This window comes from Microchirus variegatus (genome assembly GCF_963457635.1).
Source record: "Microchirus variegatus genome assembly, chromosome: 22".
Classification (NCBI taxonomy): Eukaryota; Metazoa; Chordata; class Actinopteri; order Pleuronectiformes; family Soleidae; genus Microchirus; species Microchirus variegatus.
The window spans coordinates 1548923-1568919 of NC_139823.1; the positions used below are offsets into that span (position 1 = coordinate 1548923).

At 40.0% G+C, this 19997-nt stretch overlaps 1 protein-coding gene across 4 annotated transcripts; it reads left to right on the forward strand.

Moving 5' to 3' along the window:
• Positions 1-1584: 1584 nt before the first annotated feature.
• Positions 1585-15580, forward strand: LOC310943024 (carotenoid-cleaving dioxygenase, mitochondrial-like). Of its 4 annotated transcripts, none has more exons than XM_083908508.1 (13): positions 1585-1697; positions 2552-2756; positions 2847-3058; positions 3510-3625; positions 5091-5193; positions 6510-6656; positions 6746-6906; positions 7149-7316; positions 7987-8124; positions 9072-9254; positions 10023-10097; positions 12825-12935; positions 13246-15580. In XM_083908508.1, the coding sequence occupies exons 1-13, from the start codon at positions 1679-1681 to the stop codon at positions 13360-13362; spliced, it is 1755 nt and encodes a 584-aa protein (XP_083764634.1). In that variant the 5' UTR covers positions 1585-1678; the 3' UTR covers positions 13363-15580. The 4 variants fall into 4 exon arrangements, with proteins under 4 accessions (XP_083764634.1, XP_083764635.1, XP_083764636.1 ...); XM_083908509.1 differs by having other exon boundaries at positions 6528-6656; XM_083908510.1 differs by lacking the exon at positions 10023-10097.
• Positions 15581-19997: the final 4417 nt, after the last annotated feature.

The following is a 19997-nucleotide window of genomic DNA, read 5'->3' on the forward strand; positions in this document are numbered from 1 at the left end:
TCATGCTCGTCCAGGAACGACTGCAACTGGGCGTGGACAACTTTTTCCAGGATCTTTGAAATAAAAGGCAGCTTGGAGATAGGTCTGTAATTGGCTAGCATAACACGATCAAGGCCAGGTTTCTTAAGCAGGGGTTGTACAACAGCATGTTTAAAACATTGGGGGACAACACCAGAAGACAGACTGCTGTTAATAATGGCCAGGACTGACTGCCCTATACAAGGAAATACCTCTTTAAAAAAGTGAGGCGGGACAGTGTCACAGGGAGAGCCTGATGGCTTCATCTGGGCAACCACTTTTTCTAAGGCAATCAGAGACACGGGCTCAAACGAATCAAGCACAGCTGAGAAAAGCACACTGTCAGAGGGGTCAGACACAGGTGTGGTGATTAGAGCCCTTGTGGTAGCAACCTTATCAATGAAGAACTGCAGGAAGCTATTGCACATTTCAGGGGATTCCTCTGTGCACACAGGCTGAGGTGAGCCAAGAACAGACTCTATGGTTTTAAATAACACACGTGGGTTGTGAGAGTTTGATTCAATAATATTTGACAGGTGCTCTCTGTCAAATATTATTGAAGGTGTGACAGGTGTATTAAGATGTGATGTATTTATTGCTTGGCAGCGACGTTGTCGGAGGTGATCAGCTCCATCTCTGCGTACTCTCGCAAAGTGCCTGCACAGAGCAGCGTTACCTCGGCATGTCCTGATGAAATGATCCGCTGTCATTAGACACTTGGTGTGATCGATAGATTTGTTGTTGAAACGTTATTTTGTTTTTAATGTAAATGTTTTGACCTGACAGTTAGAAAGTTTGTATATTATTAAGAGTTTTCTTTTTCTTTTTAACTTTGAATGTCAGCTGATATTGGAACAGCACCCCATGACCCTCCTGTGGAGGATAAAGCGGTTAAGTCTCCAGTCGTACTTCTTGAGTGCGTACTACGTACAAGTACGTACTTGCAAACTTGGGAATTGAGAAAGGGCCTTCGATTTTTAGTGGTTGAAAATAAAGTTTTGTTTGAAAATCTAAACCAAAGTAGAGGTGAATAGTGCCACCCAGTGTATAGGAATGTGTTCACTAGCTCTGGATCAATCCATTATCTGGCATGGATTTGCCTTGACTTGATGTCAAGGCAAATAAAATAAATAAATAATAAATGAATGATGCACTGCAACACAGGACTATGAAATAATTAATTAAATACTAATAATAAGAAATAATTATCTGTATATTTTTTACATAAAATTAATCAGTATTTTAATTAATTAAGGACAATTAAATATTTTTTAAATGGTGTATTTATTTAATGTTGGCACTTTCAGTCCTCCATACTGCATGCACACATTGGAGTGAAAGGGATAGAGAGAGAGAGAGAGAGAGCAGAGTAAAACTGAGTGACTGAGAGAAAATATTTTTGCTCGCTCAAACGGAATCATATTTTGCTTGAGTATAATTTCTTTTCTAAATTTAATTTCTGTGCTCGCAAAATATATATTTCCGTGCTCAGAATAGTGGCCCAATTATAACGCCATACACCATACTGTTACACAACAGGATAAGCTGGTTATATAATAGTGCTGCTCCATTGGAAGGTTGGTGCCCATGAGCGAGCACAGTGTTTTCTAGCGGGAGACAGAGTGAAGCATGCTCTGGATCCACCACACTGACCAATGCTATGTCTCCTGTGCCCTTGGGTAAGCCTAATTTGTCCTATGCATGTTTTACCTGTTTTGCATCCACAGACATACAGGGAGGGAGAGAGAGAGAGAGAGGGAGGGGGGGGGGACGGGGGGGTGGACGGAGGGAGAGATGTATCTCTTTAAACTAAAGTTTAAATTGTAATGCTTGCTTTAAGAAAATGGCTTAATGTCAAGTTTGTTGTATTTTCTCGTCTGTTCTCCACTTCTCCCACCCTCAGTTAGCATGGTTTGACTGCAGGCAAAGTGTGAGTAAAAAGAGAGATATTAATTCAAATGTGTTTTGCATTATAAAACTGTAGACTACCGTGTGCTAGTTCCTTAATATGCGTGTTTTGGCCATATTATGGACTAACCAGTCAGAATCCATCAGATGATTGACTTTTGACAATAATTTAAGTCAGATGTTTATAATTTGGGAGGATCCTCCTGTTCTGTTGTTGTTGCTTGAGTCAGTGAAACACTGCAGTGACATCAAAATCAAGCAGCAGAGTCATTGTAAACCAGCTGAATGCATTTCTTCTGAGGTACGTATCCCAAATATAGTACTGTGACCAGTTGTTTTTTGCTGTTTTTGTGCCAAATTAACATGATTGCAATACTTTTCGTTATTTATGTCCACAGGATACTCTCATTTTTAGTTTGTTAGTTTAGTTTTTTTTAATATAAAAAATACCTTTTAAACAGTGTCTGTTTTAAATCACTTTATACATCTGTACATACTTTACATTCACATGTTCTATTTATTATTCAGTCATAGTTATTGTCATATAACTTAAAGGTCATACCTCTTAATAAGCATTGATCCAGCAATTTGGTTATCATACTGTGTATATACCTTTTTTCTACAGACAACAACAAACCTGTTGACGATCATGAGGTGCAGAATTGCATCAAAATGCCACTGAAGGGACTGGAGACCATTGCTCCTTTGGTCTGCTCTGTGAAGGAGACCCCTGAGCCAATCTCCACCAAAGTACAAGGCACCATTCCCTCCTGGATCAGTGGCAGCCTACTCCGAAATGGGCCGGGAAAGTTTGAGTTTGGAAACACATAGTGAGTTGAAAACACCTCAGCATACTGTGCACAAAACAAACTCAACAAATACACATGTGGTAAGACAGTGACTGGTGTACTTCATCACAGCTACAACCACTGGTTCGATGGGATGGCTATGCTGCACCAGTTCAGGATTGACAAAGGTCAGGTGACCTACAGGAGTCGCTTCCTGCAAAGTGATGCTTACAAAAAGAACAGTGAACGGGACCGCATTATGATGTCAGAGTTTGGTACCCTTGCTTTGCCTGATCCTTGCAAAAGCCTCTTTCAACGCTTTCTTTCCCGATTTGAGCCTATGGGTGAGTAGAGAAATCAACAATAAATGCATAATCTTTGACAGAGCGGCAGGATCATGGAAGTTGTCTGTGGTTGGTTTGGTACATTTTAAATGTGAAGCATAATTTTTGCTAATAATTGTTATTATTCTTCCTCTGGACATCACAAGCAGAAATGATGTAACATTATGTGTAGTGCTGCATGGCATCATAGGGACAGTAAGTGATTAGAAGCATTTATCAAACTGCTGAATGACTGGTTAATTTTAGCAATACAATTTGGCAGTTTCCAGTCATACACAAGTCATGTTCAACTGATATTCTTAAGAAACAACTTCAATTTGTTATGTAAAGTAAGATCAGTGGCTTCTTTAACAGTCAAGTGGCGTTCTTTAGATTTGGCATGGGTTTCCCAGTTAACTGCAAATAGTGGCAAAGCCATTTGTAATCCACCCATCTGTTTACATTGTTTCAGAGCCCACGGATAATGCAAATGTTAGTTTTGTGAAGTACAAAAGTGATTACTATGTCAGCACAGAGACAAACTTCATGCACAAAGTGAACCCAGAGAATCTCCTAACATTGGAAAAGGTACAGACATCATCATCACTCACAAAAATAGAAATTCACCTTATTCCTGCAGGTGCTATAAGTGAAACTTGTGGACCAGGAATAGAAGCAGCAGTGAACTAGTCATTTCCAATAGCAAAACATGGATGGCAGGCAGCTGTGGCAGTTACATGATCATTGCAGGATCTGTCTTTAAAGAATTAAGATTGTCCCACCTTTTTCTTTTAGAAAAACACTACACATCTTATTATATCCGAAAGAAATGCGGATATTATGGAATCGGTCTCGCGCGTCCTCAGATTTTAGCTGTTAACGCGATAACTGGAAAGGCGTTTGAGATTAAATTTTCTTTTTTTTTTATGGGTCACATACCCCCTGTAGATGATCCCTATTGATTTTGAGCTGTCTACCATTATTATTAATTAGTCAATTAATTAATTAATGATATAAAAAACATATTTTCGCCTGTATCTTCCAAAGTATTGCAGGTATTGGCTTCAAATTTTGCATGGGCATCACATACCACCTGAGAATTATCCCTATCTTTGTAGCTTTATTATTAATTAGCAAATTAATTAATTTATTATGCTAAAAACACATTTTCGGCTTTATCTTCCAGACTGATGGAGATATTGCCTTCAAATGTTGTACAATGATTCATGTAACAACTATCTACAAGTACAATCATTATTACTTTGGCTATGATTGGTAATAGTTACATTATAAGTTAACTGGTAAACTTATTAGTGAACACAGAAAAAATAGTTAAGGCATTTTTTCTTTATTATTGAGCTCATTTGGACACATTGAGGATATCATGGGTTTATTTAGCACTTATTCATAATATTTATTACATTATAATATACATTTATTAATTATCATATAAAAAATAGTTAAGCCTCCATTTCTTTATTAATGCATTGAATGGAAAGTTTGAACATATTGTATGCTTTTTCATGAAATTTAATAAACAGTGTATGCTTTTTCATGACATTTGGACACTTTGAAGATATGGCAGGTGTGGTTAGCATTTTAATATTCATAATATTTAACAAGGTATAATAGGTTAACTAGTTTTATTAAAAACTAGAGAGAAATTGATTTCAGGTATTCTGTGTTCAATATCGAGTTTATATGGATACTTGAACATGTATAAAGTGTAGTCAGCATTATATCATAATATTTAACAGTTATTTTGTTGAATTTATTAATAATTAATTAAAACAGTTAGTGGCAGGTGCGAGTTCGTATACTTTGGGTATATTGGAAAGTTGAGGATTGGACAAGTTCGCGGATATACCGATTGCTGTCGGCCCCCGACAGCGTAGGCTAGTTCATGCAAGGTATCATGGGCCATAGGAATAAGGTGAATTATTATGCAATATATTCTCTCTTCTTGCTATTAGTCCAGAATTAACTGTCATCATCATGTTTACACTGCAACGTTAACACACTGATTCTGCTCTTTCACTGCTATGCTTTGAAGGTGGACTGGAGTAAGTTTATTGCTGTAAATGGAGCTACTGCCCACCCACACTATGACCCTGATGGTACCACCTATAATATGGGCAATTCTTATGGCAGCAAAGGTTAGTCCCACTGACCAGGAGATGCAGAGGTAGCTGCAGCCTAATGTTGTGTTCCCGCCGGATGTGATGCAAATTTGTTGTGTGACAACTTTACTTACAAAGTTGTCAGCTGGGCTGAGCGACAAAATCGTGCCCATCGCATCTATCGCACAAATCACGTCTGACTCTCTATAGAGTACTAGCTAGTTGAAATTTTTCAACTTTTGCCAGTGGCCAGACTCAGCTCGGGGGAAACATATTATTTTTGTGAGAAGTTAACGGTGAAACTCGCCACGTTGTGTCCAGCTCCCCATGGTGTTGTGAAACCACACAAGACGACGGTTTCTTCTCGTTTCCACAATAGACATGGGTCGATGCTTTGGTTGATGGTGAAGAGAAACTGGATGTGACTTGAGGCCATCGCGTCCATCGCGTCACAAAATGTACAAAATGATCCTGCGGAGTGATGCGACAAATCGCATTCGATGTGAACACAGCATAAAGGTGTTTCAAGTTAATAGGGCAGAAACAGTTTATGATGCTATGGAAATACAACTGAAGACTTGTTTAGTTTTATCAGCTGGTGGTTGGCAACCAATCTAGAGCTAATAGTACTTTTATGCATGCAAAAAGACCCAGGTTCACAACCCTCATTGTTCGAAGATGGAGTTTGCATGTTCTCCCTTGTGTACTTGGGTTGGTCGGCAGTCCACCATGTCCAAGTCCCATGGCCAAGTTGAAAGGAATTGTAATTGTTTGCTTTTAGCGAACAGTAAAGAAAACAGAAAATATAATGTGGGAAAAAACCTAAAATATCACAACCTTTTGATAAATGTAAATCATCTGCCTTCTCTTGTGCACACCCATAGATAGTATATAAACATTGAAAGAAGTCTTCTCTTTGCCGGTGGAGGACAAACTAAGGAGTGAAAAAAAAAAAATCAGTTGTTGATTTATAAGTTGATTTATAATAATCCTGAGGAGTAAATGATCTCAATCACTTGTTTCAAGTTCAAAAGAAGATGAGGTCAGTTTTTTAACTTCCATCCATCCATCCATCCATCCATCCATTATCTACCGCCAATTTAGAGTGACCAATTCACCTAATCCCCATATCGCATGTTTTTGGACTGTGGGAGGAAGCCGGAGAACCCGGAAAAAACCCACGCACACACGGGGAGAACATGCAAACTCCTTGCAGAAAGGCCCTTGTTCCGAAGTTGTTCCAAACGGGGCTCGAACCCAGGAACCCGGGTCTTCTTGCTGCAAAGGCAAGAGTGCTAACCACTACACCAACCGTGGGCCCAGTTTTTTAACTTAATACATTTAATTAATAGTGATCCTGGATATTTCAGGAGCCCTGTACAACTTCATCAGAGTTCCTCCTGAGAAGACACATGCCAGTGACTCACTACAAGGGGCTAAAGTACTGTGTTCAATTGTACCTGTAAACAAGTCCCATCCCTCCTACTATCACAGCTTTGGTAAGTCTAACCCTCCTGGATATGGTTCATCATGATTGCTGTCTGAATCTAAGCTACTATACACAATGGAACAATTCTCTTGTTTCTAGCCATGTCTGAAAACTTTGTGGTGTTCATCGAACAGCCAATTAAGATGGATCTGCTAAAGATAGTGACAGGAAAGATGAGGGGGAAACCTTTGAGTGAGGCCATCTACTGGGATCCCCATCAGGAAACCATCTTCCACCTTGTTGACAAGAATACAGGCAAGGTAAGATGTAAGATGGTGATCTCAGACTATGAGTGGTCAGGTACATGGACTCACATCATAATAGAAACCACAGTCATGCGTGATGCCAAATCCTTGATTGGCTCTCCAGGTGATTCCCTGAGGATTTGGCCGTGGATAAATTGGGAGGTGTTACTAGAGTCAGAAATGTGTTCACAGATTTTCCAAGAATGCGTAACTATCCCTAACTATATTGTGTGGTCTGATGTTGTTTCTGTCTGCAGGTCAGCTCAGTGAAGTACCATACCAAAGCCTTATCCACTTTCCATCAGATCAATGCCTTTGAGGAGGATGGATTCTTAATGGTTGACATGTGTTGCTCAGACGACGGCCAAGCCATCAACAACTACCTCATCCAGAACTTACGCAAGTCAGGAGATGCACTGGATGAGGTCAGCGTTTAATTACTCATGCACATGTTGATTAACTCCATTAAAGTGAAATAAATCAACCTCTAAAATACATATACATACTGTACATACAATCAGAAAACATCATTGCTCATTGTGTTCCTGTTGGGTCTCTCTATAATCATTGTAAAATATTGACCTTACTATGTAGTGCCTTATGTTGGTACTATACAAATAATACTGAATTAAATTGATGTCATCCACACTGGCAACTCAGTCAGGAAGCAAACACAGCACACTGAACTACACAATATTAACAACAGAGAGCACTACATAAAAATATATTTGCACTTAATTGAGTGTACTGAGTATATTGTGACAAGATTGAACCACCAATTCAGCAATTAAATTACATTTATGTTAATTTTATTCACAGTGATTTTCAGATGTATGGAAGAATACAAAGTGTACTGTAAACATGAAATTCAGAATCCCAAATTTCCAGGGGTAGATAAAAATTAAAAGAAGACAGAAAAACTTGGGGCTTAGGGGTTTAGGGATGGCATTGTTAAGGGACTGAAATGTAAGCATGACAATAAAACAGACAACTAAGAAAAAACATGCTTACTTATAAAAAGCATCAATACACAAAAATACATGGTGTATGTGTTTAAACATTTTTAATCAACTTATTCTGCATTGTTTCTTACAGGTGTACAATAACATGTGCAGAGTCTACCCCCGCCGTTTTGTTTTGCCCCTGAATGTGACCAGTGAAACACTGACAGGCCAAAACCTGAACACACGACCCTCCAGTAAAGCAACATGTGTCAAAATCAGTAATGATAAGGTGAGGTGCCCGTCCTCTGCTGCCTAGTTTGGTAAGTTTCAGGTATATCTCGATGAAGGACTAAACATTGAAGTCATCGAAATAAGACATTTTTACTTATTGATAGGGGGAGTGTGCAGTTTGCAAAATAACAACAAATAGGGTTAGAGAAGGCTATCCAATGGTGAGATAGAATGGCAAACATTTGTAAGCTATAATAAGCTAAAATGAACAAGCACACTTCAGAGAGTACGAAGTAAGTAGTGTTTTAGCTAGGGATGGGGGGTGATCATGGATAGGAAATTTCCGATCCAACTGTCGAGATTTCCAATCCGATCCATCCATGTGCTTTAATGTTGTCTGCTGAAATGTCTTGACATTTGATTCCCTGACTGCACTGGCTCTAAAAAAGGGGAATGGATTCCCTGAACGGAGGTGCAGAGAAATGATGCACACCTCCGTTCAGGAAATTTGTTCCACGGTTTACAGGCAGTTAGCAGGCGAGCATTATTGACCAGGAGTTAACCAGGAAAATCAGCTCCGCAACCTCCTCTGCAGCCGTCGTAATTCCAGCCGTCACCGTTTTAAAACACCTGCTCGCTTAGGAGAACAGCACTGACAGCGGCATAAAAACAATGAAAATCACACTCCTCCAAGCCAGGGTTTACGTTAACCGGCATATGCCGGCCTTTGGCCAATGTCACATGAATTTGCCCGGCAAATAAAATTGACATATGCAATCAACAATAATGATGATAATATTAAAGCAAACAGAGCATCCATATCGGAATAGTATCGGTATTGGCAGATATCCAAGTTCAGATATCGGAATCGGATCGCAAGTGATCAAAAGTGGATCGGTGCATTCCTAATTTTAGCCAATCTAATTGAAACTTTAATTGAATTTTTTCTAGTGAATTAATCACATGACAGTAACAATAGCTGTTTGATCCTCAATTTGTCAACAGGTGTTCTGCCAGCATGAGAATCTCCATGGTGACGACCTCCATGAGTATGCTGGCCTAGAGTTTCCTCAGATCAACTATGGCAGATATAACGCACGGCCATATCGTTATTTCTATGGCTGTGGCTTCAGCCACCTGGTGGGAGACTCTCTGCTTAAGATGGACCTTAAGGATAATACTCTTAAGGTGTGTGTGTTCCCCTGTTAAGTACACAATTTTCACATTCAGTATGAAATGAGCAACCTATCACTATTATGCAGTGTGCACAGTACAAAATAGAGGTACATTTCAATGATGGCTGTATCAACACTTTAAAAATAGTTCTACTACCAAGGTTTTTATATCTTTTTCAAAGGCGTATGTTTTACTACTGTCTATTTATTAAACAACTGGATTCAAGTATCTTCCCATCCTCTACATCTGTTCCGTAACACTCTTACTCTTTTCTGGAACACAGTCTTCCAATTAATTACTTGCTCATAACTTTATTCTGAGAAATCCCTTGAAGCTCCCATAGCCTGTAAGTTCCAATTAACGATGTTTTTTTGGTGTGTATCTGCACCATTATCTCATTTATGAATCCCTAAACTTTCGAAACAAACAGTTCAGCCACTGCTGAGAACGCTGGGTTTTATTGCATTCTCGGGCTCTGCAAGTGGTCTGAAAAGGCCTGGAATCGTGATGTAAGGATCACTTCTCCTGAACCGGGCACATCCCGTTGCGTACATTGAACCGCAGAAGAAGAAGAACGTCCGTTATGGAGGTGTTTCACTTGTGACAGTGTCTTCTGACTCTGGGTCAAAGGCGTAAAACGGACTGCGACGGGGAGTCATGACAAAGCCATTTTTTAAACATTGTTAAAACAATGTTTTGATAATGAGTAGCAGTGCATCCATCGTTCCAGAGGAGGAGCTGTGCTTCTGAGAGCTGATGTGCTAACTACGTCACTTCCAGGTACCTGGCCAATCACAAGACAGTTGGGAAAGCTCTCATTGGCTGGCCAATCACAACACAGTTCTGTCTTCTGGGGTGAGATATCTGTCTGAACAGCGTGGCAACTAGGAGGTTTAAGAAGACCTCCATAACTCACATACAGTTAGGTCCATAAATATTTGGACATCGACACAGTTCTCTTTATTTTGGCTCTATACACCACTGCAATGGATTTGAAATCAAGTGAACGGTGTAGGAATTAGAACACTTTCTATATGTGCCTCCCACTTTTTAGGGGACCAAAAGTAATTGGACAATTGACTGAAAAGCTATTTCATGGACAATTGTGGGCTATTCCCTCATTATTTCATCTTCAATGACACAGGTAAAAGTTCTGGAGTTGATTCCAGGAGTGACATTTGCATTTGGAATCTGTTGATGTTAACTTTCTATATGAGATCCAAGGAGCTGTCACTGTCAGTGAAGCAAGCCATCATTAGGCTGAAAAATCAAAACAAACCCATCAGAGAAATAGCAAAAACATTAGGTGTGGCCAAATCAACTGTTTGGAACATTCTTAAAAAGAAAGAATGCACCAGTGAGCTCAGCAACACCAAAGGACCTGGAAGACCACAGAAAACCACTGTGGTGGACGACAGAAGAATTATTTCCCTGGTGAAGAAAAAGCCCTTCACAACAGTTGTCCAGATCAAAAACACTCTACAGGAGGTAGGTGTATGTGTTTCAAAGTCAAAAATCAAAAGAAGACTTCACCAGAGTGAATACAGAGGGTTCACCACAAGATGGAAACCATTGGTGAACCTCAAAAACAGGAAAACAAGATTAGAATTTGCCAAACAACACCTAAAAAAGCCGTTATAATTCTGGAACAACATCCTCTGGACAGATGAGACCAAGATCAACTTGTACCACAGTGATGGGAAGAGAAGAGTGTGGAGAAGGAAAGGAACTGCTCATGATCCACAACATACCACCTCATCAGTGAAGCATGGTGGTGGTAGTGTCATGGTGTGGACATGTATGTCTGTCAATGGAACTGGTTCCCTTGTGTTTATTGATGATGTAACTGCTGACAAAAGCAGCAGGATGAATTCTGAAGTGTTTCTAGCAATATTATCTGCTCATATTCAGCCATATGCTTCAGAACTCATTGGACGGAGCTTCACAGTGCAGATGGACAATGATCCAAAGCAAACTGCAAAAGCAACCAAATAGTTTTTTAAGGCAAATATGGAATGTTATCAGTCAATCACCTGACCTGAATCTAATTGAGCATGCATTTCACTTGTTGAAGACCAAACTGAAGGGAAAATGCCCAAAGAACAAGCAGGAACTGAAGACCGTGTTAGTAGAGGCCTGACAGAGCATCACCAGGGATGAAACCCAGTGTCTGGTGATGTCTATGCCTTCCAGACTTCAGGTTTTAATTGACTGCAAATGATTTGTAACCAAGTATTAAACAATGAAAGTTTGATTTATGATTGTTTAGTTTGTCCAATTACTTTTGGTCCCCTAAAAAGTGGGAGGCACATATAGAAAGTGTTGTCATTCCTACACCGTTCACTTGATTTGGATGTAAATGCCCTCAGATTAAAGCTGAAAGTGTGCAGTTAAAGCACATCTTGTTCGTTTCATTTCAAATCCATTGTAGTGGTGCATAGAGCCAAAATAAAGATGTCCAAATATTTATGGGCCTAACTGTATACAGTCAGGTCCATAAATATTGGGACATAAACACAATTCTATTCTTTTTAGGCTAGTTCACTCTGGTGAAGTCTTCTCTTGATTATTGACTGGTGGCTTGCTTCACTGACAGTGACAGCTCCTTGGATCTCATATTGCGAGTTAACAGCAACAGATTCCAAACGCAAATGTCACTCCTGGAATCAACTTCAGAACTGCTTAATTGAAGATGACATAATGAGAAGATAGCCTACACCTGTCCATGAAGTAGCTTTTCAGTCAATTGTCCCATTACTTTTGGTCCCCTAAAAGTAGAAGGAATATATAGAAAGTATTGTAATTCCTACACCGTTCACCTGATTTGGATGTAATCTCGATTTAGATTTGTCCCATTCCTGCAGCCCAAAAGTCAAATGATCTTCGACCTTATCCATTTGCTTCCTTCAAATTATCAATTTTTACAGGAGGCCATTCCATAATTTGCAAGTAAACCAAACAGCTGCTTTGTTTACAACTTATTTTTCTTACAAACTAACTCCAGACATCCGGGCTCCCTCTATATCACTGCATTTGCAGTACCAGTTTAAGTAGCCAGTTATGTCAGAAAGACTTGGGCTGGAGAGTTAGATTTTCTAATGTAAGAGGAGCTTTGGAAATAAGGCACGGCCAGTAAACAGAGTTCTGTCAATTCCAATTCTAGAAACAGGCTAAATTAAAGAAAGGCACAGCACAACTATATTTGTTTGCTCTGACAAGATTAAGGCCCTTACAATCTGAACAGGCTGTCAATGCATACATTTATTACTGCTTAAAAATTATATTACTAAACTGGAAGTCTCTATCATCCCCATGTTCCAATAGGTGACTCAATAAAATGCCCCTAATGCCAAGATGGAACAGGTTTGTTACAGCAAATGTGATGCTTGATGAGATGACTCTTTTGGATCTTATATCTTTCCATTGTTCTGTGTAATGGCATTTTTATAGTATGTTAACAACAAAAAACTAATAATAACAAAAGATACCATTTCTATTGAAAGGTATCTTACTACATGACTAAATTAAAATAGATTGTCTCTGAAATACTAAGCTGCTCTGGTTAAATCTGATTTGCTTCAGGTGTGGTACCGGAAGGGTCTCTACCCATCAGAGCCAGTGTTCGTGCCATCACATGATGCTGTGGAGGAAGATGATGGTGTCATCCTCTCTATTGTTCTAACTCCCTCACAGGTAACACTATTACTGCTGCCATTGTGCTGCCAATAACCAGCTTGAGATATGCAGGTTTGCTGTCAGTGAAAACTTGGCAGCCAGCAAGGACACAAGTAAAAACAATGGTGTATGTGTTCCCCAATCTAAAATATTACCCAAACTCTACCTACTGATACAGAGCAGCCACTTACAAAATATGTATTACTTACTTACTATTGCTTACCATTGTATTAAACATTCATCAGAAGCAGTTTTGCAAAAATGACATGATGAGAAGATAATTTATGTGGTTTGTAAAGAATAATCCCACCAATGTTTTTCTCTCCAGGACAAGGGAACATTTTTGCTTGTTTTGGATGCCAAGACATTTGAAGAGCTGGGACGAGCCAATGTTCCCGTTAATATACCTTATGGCTTCCATGGTACCTTTAATGCATCTGTGTGAATTATGTTTCATTCAAAGTGATGTATAACACCATAGAAAGAGGTTCAACTTTTATACCATGTGTCAAATGAATTGATTTTCTATTAATGAACAATATATTTTTAGCTTGAATCACATCTATGTACACCGATATAACATTTTTGCCTTTGAATGCTTAAGTAATGGTAAATGGTCTGTATTTATATAGTGTCAATTCCCAACAGTTTGTTAAGAAAGAGCATTAGGGCCACATAAGATAAGATAGTCCTTTATTAGCCTTTATTAGGGAATTTACATTGTCACAGCAGCAAAGAGAATAAAGATAAAGATAATAAATAATAATACATTTCAAAGAAAGTACAATGTAGTGGTGTATAAAGTGTAAAAAACACATAAACAGGGCCACAACAAGCACAGTGTAAATGGTGCCCCACGGTGCCTGTAGTTAAATATTAATTAACACACACTTAAATAGTAGGAAACATTTAAAAAAGACAACATGTTGAGGGAAAAAAGCCAGAAAATAGGGCGTCCCCCGTGTGTCTGTTCTGCGCATGTGCTTGGCTGAATTCCTAGAACCCTTGACGCTCGGACACCTCTCCTGCCGCTTAGTCCAGTATGATGGAACTAATCGTAACTGAACTGTCTAGGTATCATGGGCGCGAGTGGTTTCAGATGTTTCAGAGGATGGATGATCTTTGCACACATACGTAGCGCGAGCATTGGCTCAACCACAGACGGTTCTATAGCAGGCATAACTTATCGATCACTGTATTGTTAATATCTTGTTGTACTTTCTTGGAAATGCAGGTTTATTATTTATTATCTTTATCTTTACCATCTCTGCTTCTGTGACACTGCAAATTTCCCCAAACTATCTTATCTTACGTTATGTGGAGGATAAAGTGGTAAAAGATGAACAAATAGCACATTAACACCAGTGTATACAGTATATACAACAATACACTACAGCACACAAGCCTTTTATTAGATGTCATTTGTCTTAAAAGTGGAGTCAGTTTTTCATTTGCATTTTTTTTTTTAGAATTGAAAACAATTTTTGACAATTTTTGACCTAAAAATTATTTAGCACATATACTGTACAGGCTTATTAAAAACAGATTGTCAACTCCCTGCTGTCTTTGCAACCTGGCTTGATTCACCCATATAACCCATATGTGATATAAATGTCATATTAATCAGGTCTGTATGTGGGGAGCTCTTCAGTTGCATGATGTCTGGGGGAGGGCTCTCATCGGACCACCTTTGAGTGGCCAATAAGAAAAGGCTTTGTCTCTCCTCTCCTAGCAACAAAATATTTTCTCTAAACGGTCTTGGCTGCAGCTCTGTCTTTGAGTGCAGCTCAGGCAGCTCCTGTCTTACCATCTTAAAGGAAAAACTCTAGTTCTGTTTTTTTTCTGTCCATGACCATTGTGCATAATGGTCTGAACTTGGTAGGTAGGGTAGGGCCTTTCTCAGGAGAGAGAAGGAATACATTGGCACATCATTTCCCTGAGACACAACCAACCTCTCTCTCTCTCTCTCTGTTTCAATCATAGCCCGACTTCTCAAAACTGCAATTAAAAGTATAATTAAAAAGTAGGCTGAAAATTATATTATACAAAACAGAGGGGTATTTGTACTATTTCTGGGGCTATATTATAAAAAAATCGAATTTAGTATTCATATAATGGCCACCCGCTAGAATAAGCCATTTAATAACATGGTCACGGGCCGCTAACATATAGCCACCGTTAGCACTGAGACGCCATCTTTCTACAGGAGCCTCACATGGACAAACCGGACAATACAAAACAAGCGTTGCTTTACTTGTAGCGGAAGTTCCCCCTCCACTGATTGAACAGGGAGTCTGAGGCATAAATAGAGCGGAAAGTTGAAGTCCGTTGAGAGCCGAGACAAGTTTCCAAGTCGGTTTGATAGTATCACATTATAACGTGATACATTTTCACTGTGACAGCAATAGCTTCTGTACAATGTAACGTTTGTGAGTGATTTACTATGTTTTAGCAAACTCCCAAGATCAGGGCATCCTGTAGGTTACAAAAATGTGTGTTTAATATAGGCCTGCAATTTTTGAATGTCTTATTAGTCTGTTTGACAACAAAGCTTTCTACAAAATCAACGATAAACTAAACTATTGCTGATTATGTCATTAAGGAGATGTTACCTTTTTTCAGGAAGATTATGTGAAACATCTGAATCAAACCCTGTTGGACATCAGTGGATATTTTGATGAATAAAGTCATACAAAAGCTCTGAAACCCTTGATTCTGTACAGAAAGTTGTATCTGTCACGATCCACATTTCATGTCACTCTCTGTTTGTATTATTGTTGTGTTGCTGCTCCGTGTTCTCTCTCTCTCTGTCCCTGCAGGGGGCGTGGTTGACCTACATTCAGGAGAATGACGCCAGCGATCACCACCACCTCATGGATGTATAATATGAACTGGATAGAGCTCCGCCCCCTCTGCCTTGAAGACAATTTTTGCATGGTGGCCACTGTGGGTACTGCAACAAAAAATCCCATGGAGCCCAAAAAGCAATTTTCCCATTGACCGCAATAGTAAAAGAGACACGTGTAAAAGTGTCCACAGGACACCTCGAGACATGGACACGGGCTTTTATAAATCTTTATATTATATATTTTTAGTTAATGGAGTTTCATGTTAGAAAAACATTCCTAAAGGTCATAAAAAGTCCAGACAAATCTTATTTCTCAGAGTGACGTCACAGCTGTGTACGAGCACAGCCAAGCGCGGTCATGTGGCGTCTCGGGAACAGCGCTGCTGTCAGTGAACCGTACCATATGAAAACTTGATGAGAAATGTGAATAAATGAAGACAATGAGGGGGTTTCGTTTACATTTTTAAAATATTATGACAAAGCAGGTTTTAGTTGTTTATTCGTCGCTCATTAACATTTATTTTCAAACGTATTATCGATGTATTAACGAGCTGTTGTGTGGATTCATTGAGGAGACGAGACTGACATGCTGCACTTTATCACTGTGTTCAGTCCCGGACATCGTGACACTGATGACGGTGTGGACTGTGGAGCTGTGACCGTGTGATGCACTGAGACCTGCGGTCACTTCACCACTGATTCCCGGGGAGGATGTTTGTCTTATCGTCACTTTCGGTTCATGAAGTTACTGTTAAGTGTGATGAACACGTGAATTATAGTTGAATATAAACGTGTTGAGTGAAATAATCGGGAGTTATAAAACTACTTTAACACGTTGTTATTGTTCGTAATAATAATTATACAATTATAATAGGGAAATCAGACAAAAACAACATGATTCCTGTAACACATATAAAGTAATAGTCATGGTCCTAACCCGTCCCGGCGGCATGGGCGGGCATTGGGGGGCCGTGCCCGCCCACAGAGTCAGCCGTGCCCCCCCCCTGGGCTTTTTATACAGTCTATGGCTGGGAGCTGTTTATTTTATTTGGGTTTTGTTTTTTACATCGGAGTGGCCAGCTCTCTATTATTTCTATCTTGGTTTATCGATCATACAACTCAACCAATCCAACAAACGAACGAAAGCAACATGCTGGCCAATCACAGGTGGTGGGGGCGGGTCACAGATGAGATGGTACGCTGTTAGCACTTGACGTTTATGGTCGCTAGTTACTAGCAGCGCCATTCACTTCTACTGGAAGCCGAAGCACTGAAGTAAAGAGTAACACTGGCGTAAACATTCATCAGGGGGTGCCACAAGTCTTCGTTTCGCTCGCAGCATTGTCCGTTATTTTAGCTACAGGGCAATGCCCGTTTACGTGCCTCCCGATTGTTAAAATTAGTTTTTCGTGCCGTGGCACCGAAGTCCATGCACTGTTCACGTTAGCTCCGTTAGCTCCTTGTGTCGCTTAGCGCGCCTACAGTGGAAGTGAAGCGGTCTGTTTATTAAAGGAAAAGAGCAGCGCTACAAATAACCAGCGTACCTGTGTAACTGCGTATGCGTGCCTCTGTTTTTAAAGTTTAGCGTTACTTTAGAGACTCATTTTAACAATCGGGAGCACTTAAACATGACGTCACACGCATCTTTTTCCGGTCAGTTGCCATGGAAACGTGTCATGCGCCGTATAGTGCCCAGCGCCCCAAAATATTTTTTTTTAACAATTAATACAAACTTTGTGATTTGTTAGCTTCTTAAATGTGAATATTGTCTGGTTTCTTTGCTCCATTTGACAAAAAAATCCTTAAAACTAGGTTCCAGGTAAGCCTACTCACAAACTTTAGGTTAAGTGTAGGCAGAAGGGTAACACTGCTTTGTGCTGCTCCTTGTGCTCCCCAGCTGCTGTAGCTACTTCTTCCAGTATGAATGTTTACTTCAGTGTTCAGGTTGACATCCGTGCTTCTTTTTCCAGTAGTGAAGCTGCTGTATGGTGCTATCTTCTTGAATACATGCTTTATTTGATAAATGTACACAGCACGACACACTTTTTTTTGTAGATTTTGTGATGAACTGCCCCTTTTTAGTAAGAGCAAAATTATTTCTCCACACTGTAGGAGTGGTCACAGAGCCATATTGTTCACCCTGAAGCAAATAAATAAATAAAATAGGCTATAAAAAACCTATAAAACCTATAAAAAATAGGTTGAAAAAGTTTGCCCCCCTGAAAATTTTTTATGCCCCCCCTTAAATGTTTTTCTGCAGCCGGGTCTGGTCCTAACCCAAATAAACCATTTTTATTGATCGTTTTAATCTTTAACTCCGTCATTGTACTTTTCAGCTTCACTATATTCACTTCAATATCGTTGGTTTTGCATTTATTTACAAATCCATGGTTTAAAGCCGGTTAACGTGACGGCGGTATTCATGAAATCCGCTAGCTTACGTCATTAGCGTACTCCCATCATGCCTTTCGCTGTTCATGTACGCGCCGAGCAAGTCGATAATGAGGACGGCTCGTTCACATAGTCGAGAGGAATGATGTTAGTGACACTACTGCGCATGCTCTATGGGCCCCATAACCCGGAAATAAACGCGGAAGTCAAAAACTTTTTTGGCATATGCGCTGGGTGAGCAGCTTCATAGGAATGAACGGAAGCGAAGGGGCGGAGCTCTATCCAGTTTATATTATACATCCATGCACCACCTGCGGAGCTCCTGCCCAGCTGTTCCTGATCAGCGATCATGTGGGCTTATAAGGCGGGGCTTGGCGATTCTCTGGCGTCAGTTCTTTGTTTTGGTTCAGCTGGTAAAGACTTACGTTACTTCGCTCCTAGAAACATTGACTTTTAAAGACTGCTACTTACCTTAGCTTCCGTGCTCAGGTCACTACGTCTCCTGCTCCTGGGAGAGACACGGAGTCGCGGCGGATTCCCAACTCCTCCGGGATCGCTGCCTCCTGTGACTCACCAGATCCGTCTTCTCCTCCACGCCAACGAAGCAGCCGCTTCTCTCCGCGATCCCCGTGGACATCAGTACTTATCTCTGCTACACCTGCGAGTGAGTCCGTTCCTCTGGAACAAACGAACGAACACTGGGGAGAGCTGGCCCAGCTGCATTCCGTTCCTGTGTACTTTCGTGTCGTACATTCACCTGTTAGCACTTGTCAAACTGGTAGCTAATAAAATCACTATTTTTCTTACCTACCGTTGTCCTGTCATCTTAGTTGTCCCAACATCTTAGTTTCCCTTTAAAGGGAAACGTGACAGTATCACTTTCAAATCCATGTAACGAATACAAGAAATGAATGATATATTATTTTTATTGGTATGATCAGACAATTAACTTTTTACAATTTTCAAAACAGTGTGGCATGGATTACAGGTGCCTAAGAAATTCCTTACTCTCTATGGCTTTCAGGAATTGCCCCACAAAGCTTTCCAGAACTGAGTTCCAATTTATAAATCTCTGTGGCTCTTCATCTTCAAAAAGAATGAAGACCCTGTCCTCCTGCTTGGCCCAGGGAGACACAATGTTGCCTCTGATGATTTTCTATAAATATATTATAGGTTTTTAATTTGGGTATTCACATATAAAAATTTTACAAATGTCTTTCACAGACTCACTTGAAGGCGTTTGCAGCATGCCTTGATCCTTAGAAATGACGTGAATTAACAGGCAGCTGGACTCGCGTCGTTCCTGTTTGGCTTGTTGGGCCCTTTCCTAAAATGAAATTATACAATGCATAAATATGCAGCACTGTATATATGCGATTAAGTACTTTGAATAAGACAATTTCTTTCCCTGATCATTTGCACTTCTTTACATACCACAAGACTCTTTGTGACGTGTCAACCTGGCTGGCAACTTTGGCCACAGTAACATCACTGCCCTGAATGGATACACAGATCGCAGTCTGCTGCTGGGACTGCCATGTTAACCACGAATGGCACAGTCACTGTGGATGCTGGAGTCACCATGGCTGCTGGAACAGTTTTTTTAAGTGCCGGACAAATGATTCCTTTCTCACAATAATAATTGTGAGAAAGGATAATGGCTGCTTTGCATACAGCCGAGTTGGCATTTGTAGACACTATATCCTAAAATACAGTTCGGAAAAGTGATTCAGAAGTTTGAAGTAACAAACAAAACAATATATTTTTTAAACTCTGTCTGAGTTTGAGTTCTTGGACTCCCAGGCTGTAGGAGAACAATGGAATTGATCAGCCTTCCACCC

Excerpts from the sequence above, each read along its gene's own strand:
- LOC310943024 (XM_083908508.1), top strand. Across the intron at positions 3,059-3,509 it reads TTCCCGATTTGAGCCTATGG|AGCCCACGGATAATGCAAAT; the intron begins GTGAGTAGAGAA and ends ACATTGTTTCAG. Across the intron at positions 6,907-7,148 it reads TTGACAAGAATACAGGCAAG|GTCAGCTCAGTGAAGTACCA; the intron begins GTAAGATGTAAG and ends TTCTGTCTGCAG.